Here is a 23819-nt window from a genome sequence, read left to right as displayed (position 1 = left end):
GGATGAGTTAATTATACTATTTTACCTTTGAAATTAGAAAGGAGGATTTTCCAATGGGTGAGATGCATAGAAAGAGATCTCTCTTTTCTTTTTTCTTTTTTTGATAAGAGATCTCTTCATGTATGATACTGTAGATTAACTCAATAACATATATTTACATATGATTATTTCTAAGCACCATTGAACTTTTTGCCTTTTGCTGTTTATGTTCATAATTTGGCATCCTTTTTTTTTTTTTTTTTTGTCAGGTGACAGAAACAGGGGATTTTGTTGGGGTGGAGATTTCTTCCTCTTGATAACCTTTATAAACCATTCAGGAAATTGAGGAGACATGTCTGAAAATATCCTAAATCCAAGTGTCCACTAGGGATATTAATTCAGAGAAGAATCACAAAATCATGTACTTGGAGAGTTTTTTTTTTTTTCCCCCCCCCCTCTTTTTTGGGTCCGAAGGTAATTGACTCGTTTAGAGGAAATAATCCTCGCACATCAGCTATTTTTAATTAAAGATGTCTCTAAAACATTTCCATTCAGCCACTAAAAAGATTGAAGATCAAATTAGTCTTCCAACACCCATGTCAATTAGAGAACAATTAAATCTCTTCATTGTGACAGAAAAGGATGTTACACTTATTCTTCATAAATACTAACTGTTAAGAATTTGGGACCTCTTTTTTTTAGTCTCAAATGATTCGACAAAACTCCAATATTTTATTTTCAGCATATGCACGAACAAACATCATTTAGTGATGCAGAGGAAAACTAACTGGCCCTTGAGTTGAAATTTCATACTAGACCCGAAAGTTAGAACTGACTGGACCGATTACGAATATAAAGCTCCATCAAAATTTTTTTTTTTTTTGATAAGTAAACTCCATTTAAATTTTAGAATCCACAATGCCTATAAAGAGCTCATATATAGCGCAGAAAAGGGAAAAGCACATCCACCTTCCAATTTCAGGATAACAAGATTATCTTCATAGAAAGTGATCAAGAAAACTGACCTTAAGCTGCCTACTTGGTAGATCCTTATAAAGCTCACTCCATCTCTGTATTGACCACCCCATATGTTGCAAAATGGCCTCCACCAAGAGCAACCCACTCAGAGCATCTCCAACTGCTTGGTTAATCAACTTACTGACAGCCAATAGTCTCAAAGCAGCCTTTTGCTGTTCTGAACCTGAATCAAACAACGAAATCATTCATGAAGCACATCACTTAATCATCATATTAGGAATGCTACAATTGATGAAAATATGAAATAACCTTTAGATACTGAAGAAAACTCCTGATATCTGGCCTCTAACGAACATAGGAAAGATTCTGAGAATATGATGGTTCCATGGCCATTAGCCTCAAAATAGATCCCAATATCATACTCAGCTGCTTTCTCATGCAAATATTTGACTCCTGTTGGAGTAAACACAACTTCTAAGCCCAACTTTTTGAGGTAATCTGTTGATGCTCCGTTCGCATATGCAGTCTGTACAACACCAAGACGAGCATGATAACTACTGCTCGTATTTTCAGTACCCTCCTTGCTGAGGGTGTTTAGTTGCTCCTTGATGAAGATAGCAAATAAAGATAACATCTTGTCCCCATCAACAAGATCAATATTATTGCAACTTTTTGATGGCACAGAAAAATATACCAGTCGATCAGCATCCCCATCTAAACTAGCACACCTGAAATACTAGAACCAATCACAAAATTAAACTCCAACTCACATTAGTCAATGTCATACTAAGCATCAAAGATACTTAACTAATTGATAAATTTTCAAGTTTGATTCCTGTCAAAGTCAACTTAGAAAAAAGGAAACCTTTATTGTACAGTTGACAATCAAGAATCATTTACTATCAAACTAGAGATGCTGACCTTAGTCCAACGTCCTGGGAACCAAAGCCACTTGGAGCAAACTTCTCCTTCTGCACATAATCAGCACCAACACCTTCATTGAGCACACCTCCATCTTTCCCAGAATTACGAATCTCAACAACCATACCATCCAACATTTTCCTCAAAACTTCAAGCTTTTCTCCACCCACACCATTAGCCCCATCAACAACCAATTTTTCATCCACCTCACTTATCTTACTTCCACTTGGGATCAAATCAATCAAGCACCTAACCAATAACATAAACTCTATAGCACAGGCCTATAAAGACAACATGATATCAAACAAATCATATTCACCTTTAGCTCAAACAAACCTGAACGAGCTCGATAGTTGTTCAAAATAATCAAGTTCTGATGCTTTTATGCCCTTATTTCTCGCACGCACCATCCAATGCAGTTGTGGGGTTGTCACAATTCCCATATCAATGGCAACTGCTCCAAGAATTGAACTGATTCCCTTCAACCAAACTTAAAACATAAGCAAAACGTACTTAATGCAAGTGAAGCAATGCCAAATCCATTTGTACAAAGTTTGTTTTTTTGATAAGTAAACAAAATATCATTAAAAAGTGAAAGTCACAACCCGGGTACACAAGAAATATTTAACAGAAACACCTAAATAGAAGAAGAAATTATTAAGGAGAAAGAGGCTATGTAGTACTTGTTTAGCAGCTTCAAGTAGAGACTCCCCACTAGGCCTTGTGTCTCTGCCCAACAATATCTCGGCCCGCCTCACTCCCTCCAACGAGATGTTTTCCTTCTCCACAAATTCGGTTATCAACTGTCCGAAAAAGAAAATAAAACAACATAAGCATATTCCACATTTCGATACAGGCATTCCAAGTAAAATCCAATAAGACATACAACCCCCTACACCTACTTTCAGGAGCTAATCCCCACCCCGAAAAAAAAATCCCATACAAAAGGTCTTCAAAGTAGTATCTTTGAGTCTCTAACCTTCCATTTAAAATTTAGCTTCTTACAAAAGAAACCCACTAAAAGTAGTAAATTTGAATTGTATTTTAAATCCTCAACTCTTTCTAGAAAATGTTACTTCCATTCAACCAAAAATATTAATAACAAAACGGTAGCATATCACCCTTTCCAGCTAAAATTAACATTCTCTTTGTCCCAAACAAAACGAATCCTTCATAACAAACAAATGGGCACTACATACATACATAAATACATATACATAAAGAGTAAAGAAGAGAGAGTGGGAAAGAGAAAGACTTGGAGGAGGTGCTGGGAAGTGGGGGCATTGGCAAGGGCGTCAGCGAAAGGCTCCCAGCTCTGGGACAGCATTCCACCACTTGGGTCAGCGATTTTGACTCCGTTATCCGAGACCCTGTTGTGCGAGGCCGTGAGCATCACCCCAATCACCGATCCATCCATCTTCAGCGACCTCAGCGCCGCTAGGATCCCCACTCTGTACACTGTCGATTCCAGCAGCGCCGCATCAGCCCTGAACCCCGCCGTACCGTATGATAACCTCACCCCTGCACAAAAACACACACATATATTTATTATCATTTCATTATCATCATTTTTTTTTGTTGTTGTGGAAAACAGAGAGAGAGAGAGATAGAAAAAGGAAAGGAGGAACCTTGGGGAGGAGGGAAGCGAGAGGAGGAGCTGAGAAGGAGGGAGCGTTGGTCTTCGTTCATGGTTGATGATCAGCAATGGTGGTGGCGGTGGTGGTGGATTCTCTCTCTGATTTCAACGGCTACGCACGACGTCCATTTGATGAAATACTGTGCCTCCGTCAGACGCAATGTTCCCACTTTTTTTTTTTTTCTTTATATATATATATATATATATATATATAGGATCTTATCCAATTTTTTATTTTGTAACTAATTTAAGGGCAGTGATAATAATAAAATCCACCCTTAAGAATACAATAATATTAAAATCTCTTAGAGGTAACTAATTTAAGGGCAGTGAAATACTACGCCTTATGAAACGGAGATAGCTAATTTGAATAATTTTTTCTTCTTTTGCGGACATGTTATAAAAAAGAATACATTAATATTTTCTTATCCCTCTAATTCCCTTATCTCAAATTCACTCACAAGTCTCACATGCCATTAATCCACAACAATCTCACTAAATTTTAAATTAAATTAATTCCCAAAAAGAAATGCTAAAAATAATTTTAGTATAATGTCAATAAAATGAGTATTTGAAGCATTTTCCTTTTAGTATTACTCATAAATCATTATTCTAAAAAGAATGATTTATTTAGTAATTTACCATCTTTTTATTCTCCTAAAATACTCTTAAAGTTGATATAAGTTTTAAAATCACCATTAAATTTTAGATAAATCATATTTGAATTTTAATCCAATTATAATTTTAAAAACCACAACAACTTTAAAAGGATTTTATGAAGTTTTCATCCATCAAAACCAAAGGCTATTTCCGTCATTTTGTCAAACCCTAATCCCCAATAGTATTTAGTAAAACCCTGAGCCAGTGAACCCATTCACTCCCACGGACACACCATATCCAAGCCATGGGTCTCCTATCTTGGTTCAAAGGCAAGCCACAGCAACCCGACTCCAAACCCAAACCAGCGGAGAGTCCGAACGCGAAACCCGCAGCCGAAGTGCCGGGCATGCACGGCGCCGTGGAGGTGTCCCGACCCCCCGACATTACGGTGTTCGAGTTCGGGTCGGTGGCCGCATCCGCCGACAAGGTCACTCTCGCCGGCTACTGCCCTGTCTCCGACGACCTCGAGCCCTGCCGCTGGGAGATTCTCCCCGCGAGCGATTCCGACGCGCCCCAGTTCCGCGTGGTCTTCTGACTGAGAGCGAGAGTGTGTCTCAGAGAGAGTAAGGGAGAGTATTTTTTTTTTTTATCTGTAAGAAGAAATTGAAACTTAGAGAGACCCTTTTTGTGAGTTTGTTTGTTATATATGTGAAATTTGAAAAGGGTTCTGCGTATACTTTTGTTGGAAATGGGTAATTTCATCATCTCTTTTTAATTTGTTTATCCAAAATGGGTTTTGGTAAATCAGTTTTTCTTGATTAGCCTAGTTAATGCATGTGATTGACGTATCTTCTAGTTAAAAAAAAGCCCTTTACTTTAGTTTAGATTTTGTGTGCTTTCTAGAGCTAGACTGGTTGAGGTAAATTTTTGTGCTTTCTTGTTGAAGGGTTGTAAACGATTTACTGGATTTTAGTTATAGGTTTCTTGGATACATTTGTTTCATTGGAATGATGTTGTGGCTGGGTATTCTTTGTTGTAGGTGTTTTGTATAACCTGCACCATTGACATTGTGCTTCTTTCTTGCTATACCTCAGGCTTAGGTGCATAATAAGAAGTGTAAAATAGTTTTAAGTATGATTAGGATTTGGTGATCTGCATTATTCTTTTGATAACTGAGATAGTTTTGGGTTAATGCATTTATATTTTCTCATAAGTTAGAATGGTTGAGCTAGCTTATATGATACATGTGTATACATGTATTGTATGTGTATGCACTCACAAATATTAGGGGAGGAAAAGTGATAATTGCTAAGGGTATGGTTGATGATGGTTTTTGAGAAGTGTTTATGCTTTAGATTTGATGTGATATAAAAGTTTTAAGTATTTTTTGGTGGGGTCACATTTGAGAAGTGTTTTGTGTTCTGAATTGTTTGTTAATAGTTTTGAGAAAAAAAAAAAAAATAGAGAGAAATATTTGAGCCGGTTACTAAACGAGGCCTAAATAGTGTAAGTAGGTCAATATTAAGTTGCCTTTAGTTGATTTGAGTAGAAATCTTGTGTAGTTTTGGAACTCCATATCCACGAATTAAAAGTGTTATACACTCACAATACAACATTTTTTCATGAATGTTCGTTCTCATAAGCTAGTAAAACTATGTGGTAACAACTCCTTGTTTCTTGATATGTATTGCTTTGTGTTTCTTCTCAGATTGAAGGATGTGATGAGAATGATTCAAATTATGTGATTTTGATAGTGAATTGTGTATATGTTTTTGTTCATGATAGATTAGAGATGGAGCTATGAATTGGTGAAGCCCTTTGGTATTCTGTAGAGAACGTGGGGGTCATTACTCATTAGGACATGGTAGGAGAGAGTGGGTATTGAGTAGGGATTTGTGGTTCTTTTTAATTTGAATGGACCATCCAAGTTTTTTTTATAATAATATGTTGTGAGCAACCTTACAGAATGTTGAATCATCTAGGTTTTAATGATAATATGTTCTGTACCAGCTGTTAGCAAGATATTTTCAGTTTATTTAGGGGGCGTTTGGCAACAGCCTTCACCCAGGCCTCACTACTGTTTTTGTCTTTTTCCCTATATGTTTTTACACTTTTGCCCTTATATGTCTTGTTCCTTATATTTGCAAAACAACAAGTTGTGCGCAGTGAACGAAACAGAGCCCCTAGCTTCTCAAACTCGAAAATCCTCCAGCCCGTTCCTTGAGCTTCTGCGCCGTCGCCTCCTCGGGCCTCTCCTCCATGCCATCCTTTCGGCGAATCTCCTCCCGCATCTCCTTCTCATTCTTGGCGGCTAGCTTCTTCTGCTCGCAGCGGTCCACTCCGGCACGGAAGCCCCGTCCAAACAAGAGCTGGGCCTCGTGAGGGTTTTGGTAGAGAGCGTTCATGTCGCGGGAGGTGTCCTCCGTGTTCTCCCAATCGAAAGAGAAGCGAAATTTCTCGCTCGGTTTGATGACCCGCTTCTTGGGCTTCTTCGACCCCAGGTACTGCTCCTTGATGGCATCCAGCTCCTTGTCACGCTCTCGCTCCGCCAATTTCTCTAAGCGTGCACGCTCGTGCTCGCAAGCCCTAGCCTCCTCTTCGCGATCCCTCTCGCGATGGCTCCGCCGCTCAAACTCACGGTCCCGGTCGCGCTCTCGATCGCGTCAGTCACGGTCACGGTCGCGGTCACGGTTGCGGAGGCGGTCTGAATCGGAGGGCTTGGCGTCATGGTTGGAAGTAGAGGCGGAGACGTCAGAGGGGCGGCCTAGGGAGGAGAGGAGCTCTTGACGGCGATGGTGGAGTTGATCGACTTCTTGTTGACGGCGTTTGAGGGCCAATTCTTCGTGCTGGGCTTTGGTAAGGAAGACTGGCTTCTTGGCGACGGCGGTGGTGGCGGTGGTGACGGCGGAAACGTCTTCGACTGAACGTTTCATGGTAATGGCAGTAGTGATCGGAGGGAAGGGAGACGTCTCGCTTTGGTGACTGCAGGAGGGGAATTTCAGCGTGGGAAATTCCACAACACGGTCGTGTTTCAATCAGGAAGAAGTAAGGGTAAAATAGGAAAAAATTGGTAAATTTTTACACCAAAAGCCGAGCCTTGACCCAGACACTGAACAGTGTCTGGGTCAAGGCTGTTGCCAAACAAAGCCTTAAACCCCCTGGAGTACCATGTTCCCCGTAACCATTCCAAGCATGCTAGCATATCCAATGGCTTAGCCATATTTTTATCTAAAAAAAGCTACTTTATTTATTTTAGTTAATGATTGATTATCAATTCTCTCTATATTATTTAAATCTTTTTTTATTTTTCTTTTTTTTTTAAGATTTTTTTTTTTCAATGGTCATTTTCTAACTGTCATATTTTTCTAAAACATTTGCAACCATGAGATGGGATGTTTTCATGGGAATGCAATAAATTGTGTTTGCATGTTTTAGTTCTCTGTAAGATGGCAAGTTTTACATCTCCTGCAAGAGTACATTATACTGAAAATGCACAACCATATGCTCTTAAGAGCTGCCAAGATTACCAAAAGTCACAAAACAGCAATGGGAAGTATGTGCTCATTTTTTAATTACATTTTTCGCTAATGTAAACTGGAAAATAATAATAATAATAATAAAAAAAAATAGGGTTACAAATTGCCTGTAGAAACACAATAAAGACTAAAGAGATACGAATGCAATAATGGCACGCCAAACAGTTAGATGAAATTTTTCACAAAACTTGAAACATTATATAGTACTTAACTTTGAAAGGATTCTGTACGTAAGAGGTAGTTCAATAGGCAGTGAACCACGCCTCATAAAGCGGAGGTCGCTAGTTTGAATTTCCCTCCCCCTTTCTTTGTGTGAACATGTCAAAAAAAAAAAACCTTTGAAAGGACTCAAAACCATCAGTCCATATTCGCCCCTAATTGAGCAATTCCTCTTTAATGGTCGGTACTTCCTTAATGTCAACTGACTTAATCTCATCTTCCTCTTCATTTGCCTCTCCATCTCTCAACATTTTCTGATCCCATTGTTGCGAATTTTCCTTCAATAAAATTGATTACATAAGATAGAACTGTACCAGAATCTGTCCCAATGTTTCCATCAGAAAAGCCTATATGCTAAAAGAAAGAACAACTATGAAGCAAGAAACTGACAATATTCCATGTAGACTTAAAAAAAAACCTTTCCAGCGCTATCATCACAAGAGCAATGCAAACATACCAGAAAATTCATTCACTAAGCTCCTCCGAGCAAAAATGTTTTCTTATGCATATGGTTCCACCAAAAGAAAGGCAACTTGCAATCCTTTACTGAATCAAACCGATACAGACATAAACACAAAGCGCCCACACACTCACACCAGCAAATTTTTTTGTTATATCAAGTTTCAAAACCAAACATAAAAAATATTAACATATAAAATACCAGCAAAAGGAAACCAACAGAAAGAAGTGCTGAACTAAAACGAAGAACAGCAAAAAATAGAATGACCAATTTCTTGCTTGAAGCATATCAAACCCAATTGCAACACCATGCAAGAATGAGATTGAATGTAGAAGCTAACTCATTTGCAAAAACATAAGTCGCAACATAAAAGAACCAATACTATGTTAATGTCTTCATAATTTGCTTAATCTAAACAAACTAGAATTAACCCCAAAACAAGGGGGGGATACCAAGTTGGCAAAAATAAATAAATCTTAAAACTTCATCTTCTACACTTTAATTCCCCTACATGATTGGCAAAGTGAAAATTCTAAACATCTCATTAAATCAAACTGAATTCCTGTATTTGAATCCATATTTGATAAAAATGCAACATCAGTACCCATGCCTAGTGTCATGGTGCTACTATTTTGAGCTTGAAGCCAGACAGTGATAAGGATTGTGTGCTGCCATTTTAGGAACCATGAAAATCATTCAGAAGTGGAAGAACACAATATATAGAGCAGCTAGGTTGTGCTAACGTAATCCATACATGGCAATAAGTTGTACCTTGGGCATTTAAAATTTGAGACATTGAAATACATCTATGGCACAGCATTGTAGTGAGATTGTTCTAGAAAATGTTTAATTGGCAAGTTGTACTTTCCCATAGTTGATGGCTGGGTTGCAAATGGTTTCAAACGACAGTGAGAAGTCAAGGGAGAACAGTTTGTTGGCCCAAAGAGCTGTGTTTTTCACCCATAAGCTTTGTCAACAAAATCGCGCCTTATCATGTGAAGAAGTAGGATACATCTTGGTGATTAGCGAAATTATATGGTCTCCACACTATATAAATTAGAAGGCTTGAAGTGGCCAAGATTCATGTAATATATCAAATTATAACATAACATATTTGCTTGCTCAAATTGAAAAGAAAAGAGGTGGTTTAATATCAAGTTGAGACAATTACCCTGTCAAAGTAGGGTGCAGTCTCCGAAGGAGTCCTCGCATCAGGAGCGTCCATAACCCTGTCGAATGCTTCATATAAATAGGCTGACAATGTGTGCTCCTCGTCCATCTTCTGACCATTTATGTTCTTCTGAGCATTCTCAGCTTCCTAAGATGAAATGCCAGCAATAAAAATTAGACACCATATATGCATAATGATTTCTACAAAATTAGAATTTAAGAAACTTAATTCAAAAAAAGAAAAGAAAAAGAAGAAGAGAAAAACAGAACAAACTTCACAACTAGAATATCAAAAACAAGCCTGGTGAGCTTCTTTTTTATTTATTTATTTTTTTTTTTTTTGCAAAAGTACTCTTGATTTTTTGCAGATACAAAATCCAATGCTACATAAGATGTTGCTTCAAATTTACATTTCGTTTCCACACAGAAAAACCTATAACTGGAGTAGAGTTCAAACTCAGAGGACCCATTCTGATACTATGATAAATATCTACTTATCTTATGCTAAATAGTAAATTTAATTATTCAACCATCTAACAAACAGATTCAGAAATACTGGGCCAAGACCAATTGGGTATCCTATCCAAAGAAAAAAAATCACAAAATAATTTATATTAAAAAAAAAAAAATTGAGAGAAAAAGAGAAATTAGAGAAAACCCAGTACCTTGCGAGTGTTATAGTCGATGAAGCAATAACCTAAGCTCTCCTGGGTTCGCGGATTGAGGGGCATCGAGAACCCATCTTTCTTTATCAAACCGTACTTGCCACAGTTCATCTGAACCCAAGATTCAAGCTTTTCCACTCCGCCAGCTTCGACAACTGGAAGATTGCCCACCACAACAACGTTGTTGAAGAAACTGGTTTCGAGCAGCCAATCGTAGTTATAATCTTCATCGTTCGGTGTGCCATCGTTGTCGGGATGTGGGTATCCGGAGTCTAAGCTGAGTGACGCGAGGTCGTGGCCGAGTCGCTCGGCTTCTTTGGCTTCTATGCTTTCCATGGAGTTAGGTTTGAATTGTTTCTTTGTACTAGGATAGCTTAGATGCCAAGTTACAGCAGTGTCTGTTTGATCTCGAACGTAATAATAGCCTTCTTGTGTTCTTTGAAAGAAGATATTGCCGCTTAAGAAAAGGGTGTTTTTTCTTTGTCTTTTTTTTTTTAAGGATTTTTGCTAAATATTTCTCTCTTTTTAAATCATCTAGGCTGATGTAATATGGAGATTAGAATGGATCAAATTTGATAGTGGAGGATGATTTTAAGACAAAAGTTTAAAAACCCATTAGGCTCATAGGCTCTGTGGAGTGAAAGTTTTGAAATTTGCTTAAAATGATACCAATCAATTTAAATTTTGTATTAATTCGATAAATTTATAATGTAATATGGTTCATAATAATGGTATAACAACAATGATAACAGCCGTAGTGAGAGTTGTCGCCACGAAGCGACGATAATAGTTTTAAAAGAAATCAATATTGAAAGTTTTAAAATCATAACTTCAAGTAAAATCTCTTCCTAAAATGACTGGTAAGATTAAGCTAAACTTGATGGGTTTGGGATTTAGATTTTAGTGTCTAAAGTTGACCATGTTGTATAAATTAATTGTTAAAGTAAATACTTAATACAAATGAGAATTAGCCTCACGATTTTTATAAATGCATCAATTTAGCCTTCACCTCCATTTAGAATCAGTATTGAGATTAGCCATTACAAGAACCACCCAACTATGAATTCAATCTATTCTTTTAGTATGGATATCGAGAAAGAAACTAAAAGATAGTTCATCATCATTTCAGCCAAAATTTTTGGAAAACGAAGGGACAGCCTACATGCTTTAATGATAAAAACAGAGTCTCTCTGCAACAAAATGTTTTAAAACACTTCTATTGAAAATCACTCTAAATCGACTAAGGCAAAGCTCAACAATCATGAAACAAAAATCCTCTTATATGGAAGCAGAGACTGTTTACACAAATAGAGCAAGGCACCTGGAGAGCCATATCTCAAAGCACACTGTAATCATCTTCACTATTCATCCTAATGTAACACATTATGGCTAAAACAAATATGAAAAATGATGAGAACTCCATTGCCAGGGCCCCCCAACTAATAACACCGGCATGCTTTAATATGGCTGGTATGGCAAGGCTTCCAATAGTTGAAGCTCCAGTCAAGAACTTAGTCGCATTCACCCAGCTGTTTCATCATTTCATAGGAAGCAATTATAAGTTGAATGATATTTGAATAATTCACCAAAAAGTCTTCTTTCCGGTTAGTTTTAAGAAAGGACATACTTGTTGTCAGATTCAGAAAACAGAGATGAACTATCAGATCCGGCAAAGAACAGCAAAGGCATGGGAAGAAGCACATACATCGATACTGCAAAGAAGTGCCAACATTACTGTCGGTGCAAATTTTCAAAAGAATAAATGAACAGGACCAACATTAATATAGAAGAAAACTCAAGCTCACCCCATTACACCATTAGCAACATTTATCCAATTGAAGAATCAAAATGAAAAAAAAAAAACAAAGCCTTACAGACTCACAAGTATCGATCATATCAACGTGTGCAGCAAAGGAAAATTACCAAACTGATTAATGAAACCAAGGAAAAAGAATATTACCACACATACGCAAGTTGCAAGCAACAACGACAGGCATGCATACTCTTCTGCTTGCTCGCAAACAGTATTGTTTGTATATAATATAGTACCTTATTCAAGATTAGAAAGTATATACCTAGGATTAAGTATTTTGAGTTGAATTTGACCACCTCTGACAAAGTATTTTGTATCCAATGTTTATAGATTCCTGCAGTTGCACCTAGTCATGTAGGGTGGGACCATTCTGGTAAACAGACAACCTAAATCCTTGTGCTAAACTGTATAGTTCAGGGGAAAGTATATTACGACTCTTTTTCGACTAATTTCTAGGATTCTACAAAACATGATCAACATTACCTATTTGGGTTTTAGCATGTCAGCCCTTAACAGAACTTGATAAGTCACAGCTCTCATACACACACACAAACCTACCCATACTTGAACGTGAAAATTTATCAAGAGCACCAGAGTGGCACCACCAGTACACACAGTCCCTTGGTAACTAATCCAATGCTAAAACCCAAGACCAAAAACTTCAGTCACTTACCCGTTACCATCGGCCACCAATTGTTGTACAAAGCACATGCCTGCAGCATCAGACATAATAAGTAAGAAAATAGTAAATTGACTTTTGTCACAATAACTTTTTTTCTTTCTTTTTTTTCGCTTCAGTTTATATTAATAATTCAAAAATGATCAAAAGGAAAGAGCACCACTGACCAAAATTTGCAATACAATCCCTCCAGAGACCAAAATTGCCAAGAGAGCAAGTTTTCCAGTATGCAAGCACGAACGCACATAACCTGGTATGTCTGCCATCATCAAACTTGTCTGCCTCACCTCATAGAGGAAAACAACTGAAACAGAACATGCTATTAAAGCAGATATTTAAGAAGCAGATCCATCATATATTATGTCATACCACAATGATTGCAAATTTGAGCAAGCCATTTATTTACCAGATTTCCAATCTATTTCTTCTTAAGAACAAGTTCATGTGATGTTTCAGGTCAAATACTTAGCAATGTGGGTGTAACCAAGAGAACAGATTTTAGTTGCATTAGTTTGACACACATAACATATCCATACAATACATTTTTTTCCTGAAAATCAATTCCAAAGGTTTTTAATTGCATATCACAGTGTTCACAAAAAAGAAATGAACTAGGGACTCAAGACCAAGCAGCCATACAATTTGCAAGTAAACACCATATAATAATTAAAAAACTTAATTTGAGTTAGCTGTTTTGCGTACCTAGTATTAGCAATTACTACATGAATATTCTGTAAGATCGGTGTTCCTTACAAATGCATCTTTTTGAGGAAAAAAAAAAAAAAAAAAAGCATGAACTATATTGCACAAACTGCAATATCCAATGATGTCAGCAAGTGAATTGATAGCATAATACATACTATAATTTCTGATTTAAATACATGACGTTAAAATTCAACATGGCCTCATGAAATGTACGCAAAATAAAAAAGGTTGTTCTTTTATATTGAAACAATATAGATTTACACATAATAGATAAGTAGCTAAAAGATGAACCATAGGCACAATACATTTCCTTTAGATTTACACAATTCTAGAAATCAAGATACACTTGAAACCAATAAAAAAAAAAGCCCCGTTGAAAATTACATACATAAACACAGAAAACACTGAAAATTCCATTGATTTCGATTTGTAGAGCAAAATCATCATAAGCAGAAGTTGTTCTTCGTTTCTCTTTTCTTTTTCCCCCCTGTTTTCTTCTCTACAATTCCAGCGTAAACATTGCAATTCCGATTAACTCCATAATTGAAAACCGTAAAAACCACTTTCAACACTAAAATTTAGGTGGAAATTAAACCCAATAATCACAATCTCCCCCTCATCTCATCCACAAAAATATATAAACAGAACAAATCGAAAAACATCAAAGTGAAAACTTTTGGGGAATGTGAGCTTACCAAAATCGCATTCACAGAGTGTTCTCCAACACGTTTACCCTGAAACGCGATTTTTCGATTTGGGTTTCTCTGTCTGAAGTTCTAAGCCATGGCCGTGGAATCTACCAGACAGTGTGAGCGCCTTTTATGGGTAGAGCTACCAAAAAAATAAAAACACACAGGGCCAGGAAGAGGTGTACAGCTAGAATTTGGACGTAGTGTTGTGAACGGTAGAGGTGAGGTCCATCATGCTCAAAGGATCCCCGCTGGGGCCCAAATTGACGTGGCGGTGCGACTGGATAGATAACTACTTTTAGGTGATTGTAGAGAGTTCGTTCAAAAAAAATAAATTTAAATAAGGATAAAAATTTCCTCAAAATGAAGAAAATATTTTTTAATTTTTGTAAAATAATGTTAAATGTCTATAAATATTTAAAAATATTTAAAATGTACATTAATTTTTTAATTTCATTAATAGTAGCTTACTAATTTAGACTAAATTTAATGTGTCTTTTAAATATTTATAAATATTTTGCATTATTTTTATGGTCCTAGTTGTTGGGCTAAGGACGTGAATAATGCTTTTAGCTTTCAAGTCGAGAAGAGAATGGTTTGGGTGTGAGTATTTTGCTCATACTTGGGAAATGGTTTCCTGTGCTCTCGGAAAGAGTCTGCATTTGTAGATCTATTCTATAATCTAAAGATCGGGCTGAGATAGCGGATGTTTGACGTCATAGATTGATTTTTTATTGTAAGATCTGTTATGTTTTCGATTTTTTGACGTGTAATTTTTTAGTTTCGACTATGATCTTGCAGAACTGTATTGTAAGAGCTTTTATACTCTTGACCACTATTAATGAAATCAGATTGATTTTTTTTTTTAAAAAAAAAAACTTTGCACTATTATACATGGGTTGAAAAATATTTCTTCCATACTGGTTTGAAAAAAATTTCTATCCAATAAATAATCAATTTTTATTGATTTAGTAAAATAGGATAAATATAGGAGATACTGAATGTTTGATGGATAAAAATGAAAAATATAATTGAATAATAATAAGATGGTAACAGCAAAGGTGTTTTGTAGGTGTAGTGCAGGTGATTTGGATCCTTTGATTTTGGGTTTGCTGGGGCTTAGCGGAAAGTCAAATGCTAAAATACAACGGCCGACCGTTTGGGAGGCACACAACCACAACTACAAGGATCCAAAACTGAAGGAACAGTAGGTTGGCTGAATCTGGGCTTGAGTTGAGGCGGCGGAGGACAAAAAGATAATATGAGCATTTTTTTTTTCTCAATAAAACAAAAATACCTTTTATAAGTTCATAACAAATTAAAAAAATAAAAATAAATAAATAAAACCCAAAATAAGTAAATAATAAGAAAATAAGGGCCCGAAACTCATAGGACTATAAGGGGTACTTGCTAGCCGAGCCACCCCAAAAATGCTTGGAGGTTGGAGATAGTCCGGCCACCATTTCCTAAGTGTTGAGGTGATTTGGCCACCTTTTAAAAAAATATATATATATTTATGAAGGTTTCTTTTTTTTTTTAATTTTTTTTTGCAATATCCTTCCATTTATTATTAAGATTGCAATGTTCTCTTTTACGCCTAAAATGTTAAAAATATCCCATTTTTCAGCTTCTTTTTTTTTTTTTTTCAAAATGAGACGGTTTTTCTTAAAAAAGTGGATAACCAAATATGTAGAGAGATTATTCACAATAACCTCTCCAAATTTCTATCTAAAGCAAACAAAAGTGGAAATTGACCCTTTTTTTTTTTTTAACGATATCTCTTAATTGATATAACAATTAAATGTGGCAAAAAGCTCCCTCAATACAAATGTTAAAAATATAATTTGAAATCTCTACAACTCAAACACTATCTATGACGCACACAATAGCCTATCGAATTATTACAAGACAATATCTTTGAATATCACGTCTTTAACCGCCACTCAATTATTGAATTTCGGGCTTTTTCATTTATGCTATTAGTGTATTTTCAAATGCAAACTATTTTATTGCCTCTACTATAGTGACAATTTTTTTATATGCCTGAAAACTCTCCCGCATTAATCAATGATTTACTCTCCTAAAAGAACAAAAAATAAAATAAAAGACATATAAGAAACCAAATATGGTTACTCTTAAGGATTCGTATAAACAAAACCTTAGAAAACAACTAAACCTTCCTCTCATAGATTGATTTTGAAATCAAATTTAGAGAGAAGACAAACAAACCAAAAAACGAAACACAAAGAAACATAAAAATACATCACAATTAATAATTTTGGGGAGATATTAACAATAAAATGATAGTTTGAAGGAGGCATGTTTTCTTTTCTAAAAAATAATTAAATACTTTTTTTTAAAAAAATAAATAAATAAATGTTTAATGTGGTTTAAACTGGTTAGCCCATAATGGCCCTATATCTATATGACTTGATGGGCCTGGCTCGCATGGGGTAACTTTTTTTTTTTTTTTTTCTCTCTCACATTACTTTTTTCACACTTCGGCTTCCTTTCTTTACACTTTCCCCGCAACGCTGCTCCCGGCCACAACTCACGAAGGAAACCATGTCTTCCATTCCAAAGAAGCGCCCAAAACCCAATGCTAAACCGCCGCCTTCTTCTTCTTCGACTTCTTCGATGAGCTCTCTGATGGAACCCCCACAGAGTTTCTTTCCCTCCACCAACGAGTTCCTGAGGCTTGTGGCCGTGCTCGCCATCGCCACCTTCGTCGCTCTGGGCTGCAACCTCTTGGCCACCACTTTCAACCGCCAACCTAAGCCCTTCTGCGATAGCGGCGACTTAGACTCACATGATGCAATCTCCGGTGAGTTCCCTCATTTTTATTTTTTTTTTGTTTAGTTCCCGAGAAAATCTAGGAAAATGAAAGTATCCGACTCTATATGTAGTTTCAAACCCAAATTTATTTACTTTCTGGGTACTTAGTTGATGCTGATAGGGTAGTGGTTTCATGGTTCTGTGTTCAATTTTGGTGGTTATGGTATGCTTGTTTGTGTGAGGTGTGGCTTAATTTGTGCACAATGTGATTGATTCTCCACGTGAATTATGATTGTATATATGTTCTCGTTTAATAATTAGTGGGTTATAACTCAATTATTTCTATAGAACAAGATGATTGAATTTCTGTTTGGTGGCTCCGTTATCAATTATCATGGCAAGCTGAGTTGCGTGGTAGGTGGTGCGAGCTGGACTTACTTATCTTATTTGCTAGTAACTGGTAAACGAATAATGAATGACAAGCTTCTTGCAGTTTTTGAGTGCGAGTGAGCTTGTGTAATGGGCTCCAAGCTATGCCTTGTTCATTCAAAGTCTGATGGTTGGATTAGGCAATCCTGATTTTCTAGATTGTGATCTATATGTGTCAGCTGAAGAAAATTTCATAGACTGACTGATATTCTTTTTGATGAACATAAAGTAACAAGATATGAAGTGGACTAGTATTCCATTGGATATAGAACACCTTTATGGGTCTCAAAGCAACAACAGATATATGTTGCAACTTTCTTGAATTATAATCCACTGAGGATAGATGGTTGTCTTGGTATAATGATCATATACGGGTGTTCGATCTATTATGTGCTTCTACATGGTATGAATATCTTGTTTTGAAGTCCCATCTGCCATATAGTTCCATTTTCATTTAGGAGTGTCTCACATTTGTATTCCTGCCTCATTTTAGTTGATAGCTCCTGCTTTTTCTCTACATGTGCTCTATGCAATGCTTGTTGGTCTTTCCCCTCCCCAAGCATGTTCTTGTGAACACATTTTCTACCCTCGACTTTGTGTGTGATCTTCAGTGATTAATCTTATCTGTTGTTGTATACTACCGTTTCCAATATTAAATACAGTGGTCTTTAGAAATAGGCTGCTGTGTGATGTTTAATACTTATATTGATATTAAATTTTAATCAATTTGCATCATGTACAGATTTCTGTGAGCCTTGTCCAAGTAACGGAGAATGTTATCAAGGCAAGTTGGAATGCATGCGCGGTTATACACAGCATGGGAAGTTCTGTGTAGAAGATGGAGATATTAATGAAACAGCTAAGAAACTTGTGTGTCCTAGGAAAACTTATTCACTCTGGTATACTGATGTATTTGGATAGTTGGATTAGAAAATTGCAAATGAGTATAGTGTATATTTTTCTAATTCATTTTATATATAATGAAATTGCAGTCGGAGTGGGTAGAAATTCATCTTTGTGAAGCATATGCTCAATTTTTGTGCGATGGAATTGGGACAGTTTGGGTCTGTCACCTTGGCCAACCTCTCAACCTCATCAGAATTGGTTCTATATTGTTGTGTTATTATAGACCAGTGAATGCAATGTGCTTGAGTTCTGTTGACAACATTTGTAGTTCTAATTATATACCCCATTTTCAGGTAAGAGAGGATGATGTATGGAAGGAGTTAGATGGACATGAGCTGATGAAAAATGTTGGCTTGGACAGTGCGACCTATATGTATGCAAAACAAAGGGCAATGGATGCCGTTGGCAGGTTATTGGAGACAAGGACAAATCCTCGTGGGTATGCCATTCCATCTTCAATTTCAAGTCTAAGATTTAATGAGTGCTGCAGGTCCTCAGGTTGGATGTTCCCTGATCATTCTTCCTTTTTTTTCTTTTTCTTTTTTAAACGTAGGATCAAAGAGTTGAAGTGCCCAGACTTGTTAGTTGAGCGTTATAAGCCATTTCCCTGTCGCATCCGTCAGTGGCTAATTGAGCATGCTCTTATTATTTTTCCAGTTTGTGTGCTGGTATTCTCTTTCTAGGAGACTTATTTCAATGCTTATGTTATGGTATCAATATGTTGAAGGTTGTTGACAATGTCAAAATTCGCAGTTTCTCGGATGCACAATTCTTCTCCTGAAAGTTCGTCGCAGACAATATCTATCAAGCAGAGCTGAAGAACTTTACCACCAGGTATACAAAGCCCTGTGTTCTTTCCTAGCACAGCCGACTGAATGTTAGTTTCTTGTTTCATTACATTGTCCCCTCCCTCGCAATCTAAAATGTGCTGATTTGGAATCTTAAAAGTTCCAATGGTTGATTTTGAACAACATATAGCTGGTAGATCACTTATAGGCTGTAAGTTAGACATGAAACATATATCCATTATATTGATGGGAAGCTGGCAAGCAGACAGTGCCCAATGCATAATATAGTGGTGAATGGAAAAGATTTGTTGAGGACGGTTGAGGCTGATGTTGAAATTGGAATAATAGTGAGCACTGAGCAGTACCAAGAAATGGAGATGTGCTATTTATTAGCAAGAAAGAATACCTCTATCCCTTTAATAACTTTGATTCAAACCATGTGATTGGAGAGGTTTGGGAGGGGTAGAGCTATCCTCAAGTTGAGCACCTTACTATCCCTGTCCAATCACCCACACACAAAAAAAAAGAAGGTGTCCCACCAAAATGATAAGGCTGGAAATTCAAGACTAATCACCTTATATAGCCTTGTTTAAAATTTAAATTCTTTGTTTTAATGGTAAAGTCTTGATGTCAAACGCAGTGTACTGGTTTGAGTCTTGACAGCATTCATTTCATACAAAAATGCTTCAGGATAGGACCATTCTAAGTAAGCCCTCCCAAGGCCATTTTTGATATACTCATAGCCTATATAATAAGAATCAAAAGATCTTTGGAAGAGCATAAATGACACATGATATAAGAATCAGCAACCTTCTCAGTCTTTGTCCACATTTCATTGATAAATAAACATTTACATTTTTGTGTTCTGAACATATTTCTTTCAAACAAAGTGGGGTTGGTCAACACTTTAATTAGAATAAGGAGTGAAGATACTAAACATGCTCAATGAAGGCTATATCAGGATATCTAACACTTAGCATTAAAACCTCCTTAAATTACACTAAAGTACAAGCTTTAGATCCAGATAACAAGATGTTAAATTTATATGTTATCTCTGGATCAATTTTTAAGTTCACCATAATCTGAGAGAGAATACAAAATAAAGAAATCAGTGAGCAGACATCGTTAACTATGTCCAACAACTGTTTAAAACAATTAATATGCTGGACACATACTTTATTTCCATGGAAGAATAGAAAATCATTCACCTCAATGAACATCATTGTGTGCACCTGACTTTCCAGTAGGTTACTTCAGCATACTGGAGTCTGTATTTCACTTAAATTTTTTAGTGATAAAAGTTTCCATTCAGCATGGAGAGCCACCCATGTATGCTTGATTTTGGTGGCTTTGTGACAAAACTTAATTGTTGAACCGGTGAGGGGGTCAAACATTTGTAAAGGATTTTGAGGCGACATTCAAATGAATGTGAATGGCAGGCTCTTACTTTTTATGACTTTATTTCTGTATGGACTTCTTTCTTTAATTTTCGCTGTAGGTACTCCACCCTTGTGTACTTGCTTGGCACCCTATAAGCTCTCTCTCTCTCTCTCTCTCTCTCTCTCGTTCAAAATAATTCTCTTATCAACAAAAAAAAAAAGAGAATGAATTTATCTTCCTTGGGACTTGGGACTTCCATGATGGCTGGCATTTGTTTATCTTCTTTAGCATAAAGCGGTTTTGATGAAATCTTTTTTTGTATACTTAGTAATGCATTGGTAGATGTGGATCCTTTTCTTGTAATTTGATATTGATTTAATGTACCCAAATTCACTGATCTATGCGCACTTTAAGAGAGGAAAATTATCCTTTATTTTATTCCTATTGATTCAATTTGCTTAGTATTTTTATTCAAACATAAAATTCTCTGTGGCCAATGTGATAGGTTTGTGAAATACTGGAGGAGAATGCGTTGACGTCGAATAGTATAAATGGGGAACGCGAACCTTGGGTTGTTGCTTCTAGGTTACGAGATCATCTTATTTTGCCTAGAGAGAGGAAGGACCCTGTGTTATGGAAAAAGGTATTCTTTTGTCCAGATCAGAGAGTATAGTGTTAATAACTTCTTTCTGTTGTGGATTGGTGCAGAATATTAACAGTGTTGTAAGCAGTTTGTTTCCTTGATATTCTAGTAGATAACTGTCTTTTTGCTGTAATCTCAATTTATCTTAAAAGGCCTCATTACTGGGAGTCAGCTTAAACTACAAGAAATTATTTTTGGCCATTCATCCTTGCAAAGCCATATCTTTTGTTCAATATTGGCAATCATGTACAGGGCTGGGTATCGGTCGGTTAGGACCGGTTAATGGGCTTATCAGTCGGTTAACCAATAAGCTATCGGTTAACCAAATCCTAACCGATTACCGACCGATAAGAAGTGTTAACCGAAAATTATCGGTCATATCAGTAATCGGTTAACCGGTCGGTTAAATCGGTTTGGGCTTTTGTGGGCTTTTTATTGGGCTTTCACTGGTTGCTAATTGGGCCAAAAATTAATTGTTTTGGAGGTCCAAATATGTTTTGTTGGGCTAAAGCCTAAAATAGCTTATTAAAAATTAGTTATTTTAGAGTATATTTTTGGCTAAAATACCTTATTAAAGCTTTTTTTTTATATTGATCAACTACAATAATAAATATAAAATTCTAAAAAATTAAAAATTAAAATAGCTTATCGGTCATATCAGTCATATTGGTTTTTCGATAAAAAATTTTTAACCGACCGATAAGCTTATCGGTATAAAATTTTTAACCGATTACCGACCGATAACTATCGGTTATGGTTAATATCGGTTCGATTAAAGTCGGTAATCGGTTAATCTACCCACCTCTAATCATGTATTTTCTCAGAGCTTTGGCTCTCGTTCTCTTTGGCCTTCCTCATTCCCTTTTGATCCTTTTACTTGAAACAAATCACTCCTGCTAGTGCAACTCATAACTCTTTCAGTAGCTGATAGTGATATTATCTACTTCACTGCCTCCCAAAAGTTCTTCACAAGTAATTATGACCTTATGAACTAATGCGAGTTTCAACCCAACTTGTTGAGGACTACTATATTTATTGTTGTATCCATTGTCACTGCTTATATCTTCTCTTTTACTAAAGCCGTACCACTGATGATTTTTACTTTTTTGAGCTTTAAATTAATTATTTTTTAATAATTTCCACAATATTTGCAGGTAGAAGAATTGGTTCAGGAAGATTCTCGAGTAGATCGTTATCCAAAGCTTGTGAAGGGTGAATCAAAAGTAGTATGGGAATGGCAAGGTATAAAAGGTGTTTCAAAATGTTTTGGTAAATAATAAACAGGGTGTTACAACTTGGTCCAGTCTCTTGTCTGGCTGATGTTGTTCTTACAACTTGAAAAAGTTATAACATCCAAAATGAAATTTTGAGAAACAAGGGGCCTTTTAGGAAATAAAGATTCAGTAAGATTATGTTCAAATAATTTTTCACGGAAATGTACTAGTGCGAAAGTGATTTATTTCAAGTGGGGAGAAAAGAGGTCCAGGAAGGCCTAAAACAACTACGATTAGACGTTGTGAAGAAGGATATGATAAAGAGGAAGGTGACAGACAATATGATTATGGACTGGATGAATTGGTGAGAAAGGATGCATGTCTTGAAAAAAGATCTATAAAGCTGACCACAATTTAATTAGGACTAAGGTTTAGTTGAGTTGAGTTGAGTTGAGTTTTGCAGTTGGGAACCAAACGAAGCTGGCATCCTGTAATTCCACCTTGCTGTTGTTCACAAAGTTGAACACAAATTATCTTTCTTTCCTTTTTCTTTTAAATCCCGTTTAATGGATTAGCCAATTTTTAAACTAGCCTTTCTAGCTTTTGTTAGCATCTGAGCTTGCAATGTCCAATCTTGTGATGTCCTTAATCCTATTTGAGCATTCATTTCCTAGCTAACATGTGTGTAATTGTTGTTTGTGAACATACATATCTTTAGCTTTTGGGGTTCTATAGCTATTTCTTGTATTGCCCTTTCATCTTCAATTTTAACACGTTTACTCTCTCTCTCTCTCTCTCTCTTAATAGTTGAAGGCTCTTTGAGTTCCTCAAGGCTGAGAAAAAAAGTAGAGGCAAGCAAATTGAAGTCTGCTGAAGGCATGGGCATAAATTCTGATCAACAACGCAATGCATTGGAAGCTGGTGAGCCACTAAACTACTGGTTGTTGTTGTGGATCAATTGACATCTTCCAAATGCTCTGTTTTGCTCGATATTCTTTCATATCCTCTGTGCATTGATATAGCTGAGCTAATATGTATTAGACAACAAATTGCATGCAGAGCCTAAGGCACTGACTTTTTGACGTGGGGTCAGCGTCCTCTCTCAACCCCATTTGCTGAAACAACTCAGAGCCTAGCCAAGGCCTTTTGTAATATTAAGTCTAGCTCTTTCTTTTGTACTTTATTGGGGATGGAACAAGACGTCTGACTGATGGGAATTTTGTAACCTTACGATTGAAGAATATATTATAGAGCTTGTATCAGGTTTCGAGATAGTTCATAAGGTCCGGTTATATCCTGTAGACCAGTGTTCTGTTTGGGTCCTGTGAATAATTTAGTCAATACAAGTTTTAGATTGTCATTTCATCTGTTTATAGAACCAAAATGACTAGCAAATGGAGCGTTAATCTTCGTACTCTGAAATTTGTTTGCTTTATTATTATTTTTCTTCTCTCCCCGTGTGCAATAGGATTTGAACTCCTTAATGTAGTGGCGGATTCAGGAATTCAATGATGCAGGGGCGTAAATAAAATAATAAAATATAATGATAATTTTTTTTTTCTCTTTATAAATTATATTTTTATTATAATATGGTAAATACAATTAAAAATATAAGTTATAACACAATATATATA

The 23819-nt window shown here is 36.3% G+C and overlaps 5 protein-coding genes across 8 annotated transcripts in view; 2 read left to right on the top strand and 3 right to left on the bottom strand.

Annotated features, from left to right (window-relative positions):
* LOC132173930 (phosphoacetylglucosamine mutase-like) overlaps positions 1-3683 on the bottom strand; it is a 6267-nt gene extending 2584 nt beyond the window's left edge. The window contains exons 1-7 of the mRNA XM_059585612.1: positions 3507-3683; positions 3134-3399; positions 2562-2681; positions 2215-2357; positions 1879-2127; positions 1267-1685; positions 1005-1180 (exon numbers count right to left, since the gene is read on the bottom strand). Of these exons, the coding sequence (XP_059441595.1) occupies positions 1005-1180; positions 1267-1685; positions 1879-2127; positions 2215-2357; positions 2562-2681; positions 3134-3399; positions 3507-3567 (1434 nt within the window). The 5' untranslated portion in view covers positions 3568-3683. The remainder of the gene's footprint in view (positions 1-1004; positions 1181-1266; positions 1686-1878; positions 2128-2214; positions 2358-2561; positions 2682-3133; positions 3400-3506) is intronic.
* Positions 3684-4378: 695 nt separating this feature from the next.
* Positions 4379-4848, top strand: LOC132176191 (uncharacterized). The gene has a single exon (XM_059588327.1). It carries the CDS (start codon positions 4419-4421, stop codon positions 4707-4709), a length of 291 nt encoding a protein of 96 aa, XP_059444310.1. The 5' UTR covers positions 4379-4418; the 3' UTR covers positions 4710-4848.
* A 2918-nt stretch (positions 4849-7766) lies between these two features.
* Positions 7767-10596, bottom strand: LOC132175911 (eukaryotic translation initiation factor 3 subunit B-like). Its single transcript, XM_059588002.1, has 3 exons — positions 10165-10596; positions 9501-9647; positions 7767-8147 (listed from the first exon to the last, which is right to left on the bottom strand). Exons 1-3 carry the CDS (start codon positions 10498-10500, stop codon positions 8025-8027), a joined length of 606 nt encoding a protein of 201 aa, XP_059443985.1. The 5' UTR covers positions 10501-10596; the 3' UTR covers positions 7767-8024.
* An 826-nt stretch (positions 10597-11422) lies between these two features.
* On the bottom strand, positions 11423-14234 carry LOC132175023 (vacuolar protein sorting-associated protein 55 homolog). 2 transcript variants are annotated; one of them, XM_059586821.1, is made up of 5 exons: positions 14057-14234; positions 12824-12975; positions 12651-12690; positions 11792-11876; positions 11423-11693 (listed from the first exon to the last, which is right to left on the bottom strand). In XM_059586821.1, the coding sequence occupies exons 2-5, from the start codon at positions 12923-12925 to the stop codon at positions 11501-11503; spliced, it is 420 nt and encodes a 139-aa protein (XP_059442804.1). In that variant the 5' UTR covers positions 12926-12975; positions 14057-14234; the 3' UTR covers positions 11423-11500. The 2 variants fall into 2 exon arrangements, with proteins under 2 accessions (XP_059442804.1, XP_059442802.1); XM_059586819.1 differs by having other exon boundaries at positions 12824-12960; positions 14057-14233.
* Positions 14235-16549: 2315 nt separating this feature from the next.
* LOC132176548 (uncharacterized) lies at positions 16550-23550 on the top strand. 3 transcript variants are annotated; one of them, XM_059588789.1, is made up of 10 exons: positions 16552-16874; positions 17997-18124; positions 18247-18318; positions 18454-18599; positions 18714-18828; positions 18914-18994; positions 20834-20971; positions 22126-22213; positions 22993-23106; positions 23227-23550. In XM_059588789.1, the coding sequence occupies exons 1-10, from the start codon at positions 16616-16618 to the stop codon at positions 23265-23267; spliced, it is 1182 nt and encodes a 393-aa protein (XP_059444772.1). In that variant the 5' UTR covers positions 16552-16615; the 3' UTR covers positions 23268-23550. The 3 variants fall into 3 exon arrangements, with proteins under 3 accessions (XP_059444770.1, XP_059444771.1, XP_059444772.1); XM_059588787.1 differs by having other exon boundaries at positions 16550-16874; positions 18247-18599; XM_059588788.1 differs by having other exon boundaries at positions 16551-16874; positions 18247-18599; positions 23245-23550.
* The last annotated feature ends 269 nt before the right edge of the window (positions 23551-23819 follow it).

The sequence above is a fragment of the Corylus avellana genome, chromosome ca3 (assembly GCF_901000735.1).
Source record: "Corylus avellana chromosome ca3, CavTom2PMs-1.0".
NCBI lineage: Eukaryota > Viridiplantae > Streptophyta > Magnoliopsida > Fagales > Betulaceae > Corylus > Corylus avellana.
Note: the sequence above shows the minus strand (reverse complement) of the source record. Positions and strands in the feature narration are given on the sequence as shown.